Source organism: Rhopalosiphum padi, chromosome 2 (genome assembly GCF_020882245.1).
Source record: "Rhopalosiphum padi isolate XX-2018 chromosome 2, ASM2088224v1, whole genome shotgun sequence".
NCBI lineage: Eukaryota > Metazoa > Arthropoda > Insecta > Hemiptera > Aphididae > Rhopalosiphum > Rhopalosiphum padi.
This window is the reverse complement of record NC_083598.1, coordinates 11713668-11724699: the sequence shown is the minus strand read 5'-3', so window position 1 is coordinate 11724699 and position 11032 is coordinate 11713668. Positions and strand designations below refer to the sequence as shown.

Sequence of the window (11032 nt, the reverse complement as noted above, 5' to 3'; positions counted from 1 at the left end):
CACTTTTCATATAAGTATACTATATATTATAAGGTAATTTTTTAAGCATGCTCACCCCATTTTTATGCTTAAATTATGTACACATTCAAATTCTGAATTTTGGAATTTTGAAATGTAATTAAAGACGATAGTTTCGAGTACTTAGATTTTTCACAACATTTTAGAAGTATTCTGTGGTGATAACCACAATGGTTTTTCAAATGAGAACATATATTATGTTTTAAAGCAAAATGTAAATCAAGTAATTTTTCTGAAAATGTTGACGTATTATAATCGAAATTTGAATGAAAACTTCCGGAGTTATTTTACTTTAAATACTAAGAATTAAGGATAATAATCTATTATACAAAAATAATTTGTAAATGGATACGAGCTCGATAATTATAATTCGGTATGCAATATAAACTATTCGTTAATAATTACTACTTATTACTAAATGCTTATAGATTAATATTCCACCACCTAATAGTTTTCAAAACATGGAATATTATCCTCATTCCTTAGTATTTAAAGTATAATAAATAACTCCGAAAGATTATGTTCAAATTTCGATTACAATACGTCAACATTTTCAAAAAAATTACTTGATTCACATTTTGCTTTAAAACATGAAACATATATGTTCTCATTTAAAAAAATAAAGTTAGTACCGCCACAGGAATACAGGATACTCCTTAAATATTGTGAAAAATATAAGAACTCGAAAATATCGTCTATAATTACATTTAAAAATTTAAAAAAAAATCAAAATTTGAATATACGCATGATTTAAGCATAAAAATGGAGTGAGCATATTTGAAAAATCACTTTGTGTAGTGACATTTATAACAACAATACAATAAGCACAAAAAATAATGGTACAAGAAACATATTTTCATATTAATAATTTTATTCAAAACATTATTGATATTTACCAATTTACCAATTTTATCCTAATGAAATTGTAAAACCAATAGACTGTTTTAGGAACTACTGGTCATTTTACTCCTCATCCATCTATGTACAATAATGTATATAGCTAAAAACAGAAAGTTATATTTTTAAGGATCTATATTGGGTATTTATGTCCTTGGCTAAATGGGCCCTATAATATTTGTTTGCACACCCACCAATATTACCAAGTTGCGGCACTGAATTTAACAATGATACATAGCCCAGACCTAGGCTAATGCAATAGTGGCCCTGAGCTATTCCATTTTTGGGGGCCCTAATTTTCAAAAAAAAAAAATGTTTATATGTATTTGTTTATTGATATACTGGAGACCTTTTTAAAGGGGGCCCTGGACTATAGTCCTTCTCCCTTAATTCAGCTTTGTGCATAGCAAATCTATTGTGTATATACTCATTTATGTATTTAAATATTTTAATTTTTCTAGAAAATGACATTTACATTTTCACTATTAAACTCTTTAAATAGTGGATGTATATTGTATAGTGTATACTCTGAAACATAAACGTTCAATCCGAGAAAAAATGTAAACAACCAAAGTCAACACTAAGAATTTGTTTCCATCTATTTCCATTATTTTGGACTGATTCGTTTCATACTTGAATTCTATTATTAGCCCGATAAGGTACCTCCTATATTGGCAGTTCTAAATACACTTTTAGCCAAAGGCATAATCTTTAATTATAAACACATTAAATCCTCATTATAAACTGTTTTTACTATTATTATATAATAATATATTGTTCTAATATTTTTATTACTATTAATTAATTTAAAATTGTGTGTATCATTGTTGTATTAAAATAAAAATAAATTGTACCCATTTATAAATTGTTATAAAATAAATACTTAAAATACATAAAATACAAAGTTATTTAAATTATAAAGCTCGTGAAACTTGATTATGTATATTTTATTAATAACTACACTCAGTGTTTTAGTATTAGAGTGTTTAAACATTTTAATACAATTTTATGAAGATGTTTTAATAAGTAGTTAAATAACTTTTATTACAATTTTATTATTTTAAAAGTTATTTTTATAAATAATGTCAAACAAATAATGTATAGTAATCATGAGAGATAGGATTTCTATGCATTTGTATTCTTTTTTCTTAATTCAAAATTGATTAATACTGTCAGACGACGTGTCCACAATTTGGCTTATTCTCGTTTAAATAGAATAATTATTTTTTTGCACATAATTGCATATTTAAATTTTTTTAAATCTCGTGAATTTTAAATGGTATTAATTTTAAATGTCTATAATTATTGGGTTCTTTGTCGAATTTTCGTAAATATACTATCTAATCTTATCTTGGTTGGACGACCGATTCTTATCGGTAAGATAATAAGATTACTTAAACATTTGTTTTCACTAGTACGATATATAAGTTGCTGTGAAGGTACGTACTTACATTTATATTTAATACTTTATTCGGTTTCAAACACAGAATTTTAGTCAATATAAATCCATTCTGCGTTTTAATCACCAGTTGTTCGTATTTTAAAATTTGAAAGAACATATCATTACAGTATGTATTATTCAATATAATAATAAATAATGATTATAACAAATAATAATAAATTGATAATTAATTTATGATTTTTGTGTAAAAATTAGTTATTGTTATGTATAAGTAAAATAAAAATACTTTGTAATTAAAAAATATTTGTTTTGTATATTTTGATGAATATAATTAATGTCTCAGGTACAATTTTTCATTATATTTTAATCTTAGTCCTAATAATTATATTATACTAGATTTATATACATATGTGCAGTATTATTTTGTGTAAGAGATTATTGATTTATTCAAATTTAGAATGTTATTCAAAGGTCATTTTTGAAATATAGAATTTTGTAAATACTCAAAAAATTTTCTCCTGTAAAGCGGTCAATTATGGTCATGTATTTTAACTCATCACGGTAAGTTAATATTTTAAAACCTCAGCGAAATAATAAAAAGTAATTGAATAAACGTTCTTAAGATCTCACCTATACGTATAGCACTATGTAACTATATAATATAATATATTAATACATAAAGCGACTAGCAAGCCGCGAGGTACATAAATTTAAGGTTATTGTGTTGAATTTTATTTACTATATCTTAGTTTTATGCATCTGATTTTGTAAAACCAAAAAAGACAAACTAAAAGCATATACAGGGCGATTTTTTTTATCATGAACCGCTCATTATTTCAAAAGTACTCATGTTTTTGAAAATATTTTTTTACATTGTTTCAAGTTGTTAAAAAAATCAACGTTTTATTTAAAAAAATATGTTTTTAAATATTTTTTATCCTTATTTTTTTTAAGTTTTCATACTTTTTTGAATGACTTCGTAGTTTTAATTTCATATTCCAAAGCAGAATAATGTTTTGAGTATTTTAATACATAAAAATCGAATTTGGGGCAAGTAGTTTATGAGTTAGTTATAAGTATTCAACGTTTAGATGTGCGGAGTGGAGTCCACTACTCAGTTTGTCTAAACTTTAAATTCAATTTTTATGTATCAAAATACTAATCAAAAAATTATTTTACTTTAGAATATGAAATTAAAACTCTATTTTGTCATCCAAAAAAGTAAAAAACTTAAAAAATATAAGGATAAAAAATATTTAAAAATATAATTTTTTAATAAAAACGTTGAATTTTTAACAACTTTAAACTATGTAAAAAAATGTTTTCAAAAACATGAATACTTTTTGAAATAATGAATGGTTCTTGGTAAAAGAATCATCCCGTGTATGCTTTTAGCTTTTCTTTTTTGGTTTTACAAAATCAAATGCATAAAACTAGGATAATAAATAAAATTCAACACAATAACCTTATATTTAACTATTTAAGTACCTCGCGGCGTTGACATGGCCCTAGCGTCTGCGCTTCTCCTCAGCCGTACACACTGCCACTCAGGCCCAGATATAGGAGAATATCGAGGTTAAGCTGATAAGACCGCGGTGGCTCATTGTTACGAGATTGTCACCCCAGTCTCGTGGGTCGCGGGTTCAAATGCCGTACCGTGCGTAATTTTTTCAACTTAATTCTCGATATCTCTCCTATGACCGTAAAAATGACGCGTAAATTTGATGCGTCAAATGGCTCCCCGGCGGGGAGTCGAACACCGGTCTCCCGCGTGACAGGCGGGGATATTTACCAGTTACCACTATACTACGGAGGAGTCAGCTTGCTAGTCGCTTTATGTATTAATATATTATGTTAAATATATAGACATAGTGCTATACGTCTAAAGTAAGACTTTAAGAACGTCAAATTCAATTACTTTTTATTATTTCACTGGGGTTTTTAAATATTAATTTCCGTGATGAGTTAAAATACATGACCATAATTGACCGCTTCACAGGAGAAATTTTTTTTGAGTATTTACAAAATGCTATATTCCGAAAATGACATTTTAAAACATTTTAAAATTTAAATAAATTGATAATCTCTTACCTACATATTAAAGTATTTATCTCGCAATTTTCTTTTTCTTCTGTTCAGTGTCTTTGTGGCTTTGTTTATTTAATTGTTTTGTTTTTTGGGGCGACTGGTGGTAATAATATTCTTTTGTAATGTTTTTCTCCGTGTTACAATGTTTCACAAGTTTGTCAGTGTAAATGTTCTCGAAAAGTCCAGTATCTGCATTTGAATTAAGTGGGAAATCCACCGTAACTAAAAATACAATTAAAACAAAAATCTTAAAATGAGCATTATAAAAGAGTTAAATAAACAAGTGTTTTATTTTTTTTGAACTATATTATTTAAAATTTACACATTCAAATAAGCCGAGTAAAAACGTATAGTATGCAAATAAATTGTACAAATTGATATGATATATATTATACGTTATATGTATTGTATATTGATAGTAATTATAAATGTATAAAACATGTTTACCACGAATTCTAATGTTGTGTATGATATGTACTATACTTAAACCAAAATAATTCGGTTACTAAAATATAATATAATTTGTAATAATTAACAAACCTTTGATGATATCTGTTAATAACGCCGATGCAATTCTTGCAATGATACTCGTAGTTGGATTCAAGCCAGGACTGCTATTAATTTCTATTAACCATGGTTCTAAATTTTCTGTTAACATGAAATCTGCCCCAAACAATTGAAAACCAAACGCTTTCCTGCTGTCCTGTGCTGTCCTAAAAGACTCTATGACGACTGTCGATAATGTTTCACAGATTGTAGGATATATTGATGTATCCCACTTGTCGCCTTTCTTAATTGATTTCAGATATTCTTTAAATTGCTTATAGTCCCACATACATTCCTCCGGTACACCGGCTATTCTATATTTTCTATTCATTGATTGAACTCTGACATTGCTGAGATGAATCTCTTCTCCTAAATCTTGAATTGTAAACTTCTTGGAACAAAATCGTACATATCCTTCCCTGCACAAAATTGTCATTCATATAAATTAATTGTAATGCGTTATAGACTATTTTGTAATTATAGCACTATACGATTGCTCTACAATGATACAATTTATATAGGTACCAAAACCAAGAACCAATAACTATATAATTTTTCATTGGTTAAAATATGCAATTTTAGATTATTTGTTATATCACATTGCATATATAAACAAGCGACCATCCTATTATGCATTTTATTTAAATCAATATAACGTATACTATAGTTTCTTGCAGGCTTTTAGCTGACAATAAGGGCTAATAGGGTGGTACTTTGAGGATAAACCTCTCACTACACAGATGTAAGTGTATACCCCAATGTTGAAAATAATATTCATAATTTACATTTTATCAGCTAGAATAAATTTGACAATATTATGATAAAATTATTTATGTTGGAGCTATTATTATTATAAAAACGGTTTATGCATTTTGTTATTAATTTTAGTAATTTGATATCAAAATAATATTAGCAAAATGTGATGGCAACGATCTCCGGAGTTTGTATTAAAAAAAAAAAAAAAAATGTTTTTAATTTTCGGTTTTCAGCTGAATTTTTTACTTGTATCTATACGAATTACGAATACGAAATAAATAAAATTTACATCAAAAAGCATTTAACTATTTAATAATTCTATAGGTACGACCATAGAAGAATATTAATCAATTAAAAATATAATTTACTTGTACATCCATATTTGTATGGGATTCGTGTTTGTAACTAAAAAGTATTGTCTCAAATCCACTTTGACTTTAGATATAAGCAATGGCCTTTCTAAAACAAATTTAATAAATTTAATTAGTAGAATAATAATTTACAATTACTACATTAACAAATTTCTAGTTTCAGGAGTGCCATCAATGGATGGGTCCTCCACCTGTTTATACATCAAGAGTTTTAAATCTTAATCATGTTATATAATTATTGTTTATTATACTAAATTTATATAATATACAATATGTGTATTATATATTTTTGAAAAAAAAAATTCTGAGTGGCGCAATGCATACAGTTAGTTTTATAATTGTGTGTTATTTTTATTTTACGAACTTTAAACGCATACCAATTTAAAGTGATAGTAAGAAAATACAAACGGTGTACATTTATAGATTTATAATTAAACTTCAATTGTTTTAAAACCATTCATTATTGAATACTCAAGTACCTTTCGATAAAATAAAGATAAATAATAATCAATAATAAACTGTAAAAATATTTAGCCTATACTTCCTGCCTACAATTAGTACAATTAAACCCATTTTTTAGTAAAAAGCCTATGAGTTCCACTCAGAATAATTTTTAAAAATATCGTTAATAAGTGTAGTTTATTTTTTTCTTTTAAACTCTTTACCTATATATTTCTGTATAATGTATGATTTATTGAAACTGTTAGTATCTTTAATAGTTTTCAAAATATTTTTTAAACGTCTCTCCAATATTATTCCTATACCGGAACAACAATTAGATGGTTTTATAATCCACAGATTTGTATCGCCGTCGATGAAAAATTGTGGACAAAATGTCTTAATTTTACGTTCCAAAGCATCAAGTCGCTCATAAATATCCTTAAACGCGATAATAATATTCAGTTATCGATTAAAAACAACTCGAGGATAATTGTTCGACTGTACCTATAACACTTACATTTATTTGAAACGGGTTACCAACACAAATAGTAGCGATTCCTTCTACAATTTTCTGATACCAAACCATAAATTTTGTCCAGCCATCTTCAAATGATATTGTAAACCACAGCATATCGCTTTCTTCTTGAGTTTGATAAGCGTGCACGAATTCCCAGCAACGCTGTTCAATGAAGTCGATCATCTCGTATGGAATCTAGTAGAATGTTTGTTAATTTTATTATTTATTTCCTCTGTTTTCGGTGAAATATAATATTATTATTATTATTTTCCCCGATTTATATAGACACATTCACCAAGATGTAAGCATAACCACCCTCATTTTTTCCTTTGGTAATGAATTTTTCGTACTATATTTTTGAGTTGTTTTTCTTAACTATTTTGTGTGTGTCTGTTTATATAGTCTATTTTTTTATGGATTAAATTGCCTAATTTTTGTGTACATTTTAATTTGTTTTACAAGTTTTTGTTTATTTTATACGATGTAATCAAATGAAACATAAAAGCAAACATGTTGCAACATCAAACCGAGGAAGTAGTACATATTTGTACTTAAATGTAGTTTTGTGTATAACATAAGTTTTCAGTTTTAGTTATTTAATAATATTTTAACTTAAAGAAATATTTTGTCCATTGGACAATTTGTGTTATAACACAATCGATTGTTAATAAAGTTATATTATAGTTATTACTTATTAGTAAATATCTATATCTATATATATATTATAAAGGGTCATTTAAAGGACTTTTAAAACAATTTTCTGAAAAATATTATAATTTAAAAATAATAAAAAAAGGATTAAAAAAACCCTCATTTAAAATAACAATGTGCTAGAGAAATTCGCGTCATTGTGGAAACATTTTTAATAAATAAATAAATGGAATGTAGAATATATTTTTTTTCAATTCAAATAATAATAAAAATCATTTAAATGTATTTTTATAAAATGGGATAGGTATACTTACCAATATAACAATTATTCGAGTTTAATTTATAAATATAATATTATAATTAAAACCATCGAACCCTTTCAACCTACTAAAAAAAAAAAAAAAAAATCAATTCAAATAATAAAAGTATTAGGTACCGATAAGTTGTCTTTTTTAAATATATATTTCGTGAAATATTAAAATATCTAGGTCCTGTACAAATATTATATTGTAAACAAAACTTACGAATTACGATTATACATTTATGAATAAATTTAAAAATGAAAAATCTAATTAAGTAGATAACTTAAGTGTGTTGATTATAGAATTTAATTTATTTTTAAATATAATATGCGACATTTAAATTTAATATTTACGATATAATAGCATATTATGCGCAGTAATGTGATATGACTTGATGTCTTGATACACGATATAAAAAAGTATACACCCAAACCCAATGCTGACACTTTATAAATTGTTTAGATTTAAATTATTGCATTAATAATATATTGTTAAAACGTAATAGATAAAAACAATATTTTTGTTTTTAATAAATTATATATATATTATCACAATGATGTTATAATTCTATGAAAATTATTGATTTATTTCACTTAAATTTTATATTTCAGATGCGCTGAATACTCTAGTAAAGTAGTAAATTATATAGCCATATGAATAATGTATCGATTGTGTATACTATAAGAGAACTATATCCTCTTTAATTTTTATCATCTCTAAGTTTACTTTTAGCCGATTTCCAGTTAACTACCGATTACATTAACAACTGAGTAATAAATTACTTTTTGATTAGTTATAATTATAATATAGTAACATAATTATTATTGATTTTGTTTTTATTTATTCGTGTTGTAGTTTTTATTCTTGTTAATTTTTTGTAGCGAATACTAGGTATATATAAATATACTTAATAATTATACTATTTAAAGTGTCCTGTGGATTTAAAATTTTCTGTTTTTTAAATTTAAAACCTCCTTAAGTTCATAATCATTGACTTGGAATATGTAAAAGCTATGGCAATTTACAAATTTTAGTTATTTATATTAATCTATCAATATCTATTTATAATTTATAAAAATGATGAACATAATAAATACAAGATTCGATATATTTATTTATTATTAAATATTCAATTAACTATTAAATAACTATTCAATATAGTTATGTTAAACCATTTTTAAGGTATATTATACTTAATATTATAAACATTTTATTAAATGAAAAACTACTCGTTCAAATTTTGAATTAGGTACTGACATAAAAGTTTTATAAAGTTAAATAAAGAAAATTATCCAATAAATAATTTACGGTAAAAAATGGATGGCTATGGTCTCATTTAAAAAATAGAAACTTATGTATAACACCCAATTATTACGAAAAATTTCAAATTATTTGAAAATATAGTCCTAACTATATTAAAAAAATTCAAAAAATCAAAATTTATTATTAAATGAAAATGTGTAGGTTAGCACGCTTGATTAATCACTCTGTATATAAAATATGGATATTAAGGTGGACACATGGACAAATTATCGGTATTGGTAATCATTAAAAATCAGTTGAGTATTGAAACACGTAAATAACTCGTACAGGCACTCAGGAAATAAATATTAGTTCTAAATCTAATAAAAATTATGTTACATAATTTATTCTAACTTACAGTTCCGTTTCGACTAAATATGGAGTTTTGTGAATATTTTGAACTAAGGATGATCTTCAAAGAACCAAACAAAGCTGTTAATTTAAAATCTTTTATAAAAAAATCCATAGTCTTTGTGTCTGAAATGTTGTAGGTCCTTGGAAATTTTACATTAGCTTTTTTTGATATCGTATTGACTATCTCAGCCAATCCAATCTGTTATGTATATCAATACAAATTAATTAGCTATATACAGCTATATTTTATCGTTGTATTATTAATAATTTGCAAAAGTACTTTAGTGCAAAAACTCAAACTATTCAATAGACTAAATATTGTCTTGTCATTTTTTTTATTCCAATCAACATCAAATCGGTTTGTAGTAAAAATGTAATTGGCGCTAACGTCTTTGACTATCGGCCACAAATATGAGTTTTCTTTATTTTCAATAATTAAGGATTCCCTTGTTGAAGCTAACGAAGGCGGTGACCTGATGTTACATATTGCACGATTGTCTAAGCGCATACACACAATTATTAATTAAATCATTTTTACCGTTAGAAAACAACGGAAATTTATCGATTAGACATACTACTAGACTAATACGGTGTTATGTATTATAAATTATAATTAAATTCAACGTAATAGTCGTACTATTTATCATATTGAAATAACATATTGAATTTAATTAGTTGAAAATTAAAATGGAATAATATTTGAATTTGAATAATTTATATAATATGATAAATAATATTTGATAAATATATTTTAACTCATTAAAAAAAAAAACAAATATATTATTGTCTCTATACATATTTTAGTAATAAAGATAATTTTATTAATTAAAATATATTTTACTTGCTGAACCCAATGTAGTAAGCAAATGATCATAATTCAGTGGTTTGATGTCTGGATTTCTTTTTTCTACCCACCCTCTCTTCTTGAGCTCCTGTGATATTATTGGATAATATCCGTGTATTGAAAATATTCTTTTGGCCTATCATATTTTAAATTTATTATTAAATTAATGACCTTAACTGTAATAAATCCATTATTAATGCAAAAATTATTTTTCAATAGAAAATTAAAACTAGAAAAATTATATAATATTGATATAGCGCCCCACAAAAAAAACAATATGATACAAATTTATGTTTGTTAATATGTATTATTTTTTCCAACTGGGGTAGCACTTGCCTCCAGTGCCCCCCCCCTCCTGGATTCGCCCTTGGCTGAGGGCCACTTTTGCCAATCGGAATATTCCGTCACCGCCACGACATAAGTCGAGTATAATAATGTCGTGATGATATATTTTTAGAGAATTCGACAGGTTTTGGTGGAATCGCATTTAAACACGTCGCATAATACGTATTCCAGATGCACTCCGTTTACAGCCAGCCACTG

At 25.6% G+C, this 11032-nt stretch overlaps 1 protein-coding gene across 1 annotated transcript; it reads right to left on the bottom strand.

Moving 5' to 3' along the window:
• Positions 1 to 4359: 4359 nt before the first annotated feature.
• On the bottom strand, positions 4360 to 10153 carry LOC132923120 (tubulin glycylase 3A-like). Its single transcript, XM_060986951.1, has 7 exons — positions 9926 to 10153; positions 9650 to 9844; positions 7037 to 7231; positions 6744 to 6957; positions 6076 to 6166; positions 4946 to 5370; positions 4360 to 4627 (listed from the first exon to the last, which is right to left on the bottom strand). Exons 1-7 carry the CDS (start codon positions 10151 to 10153, stop codon positions 4425 to 4427), a joined length of 1551 nt encoding a protein of 516 aa, XP_060842934.1. The 3' UTR covers positions 4360 to 4424.
• Positions 10154 to 11032: the final 879 nt, after the last annotated feature.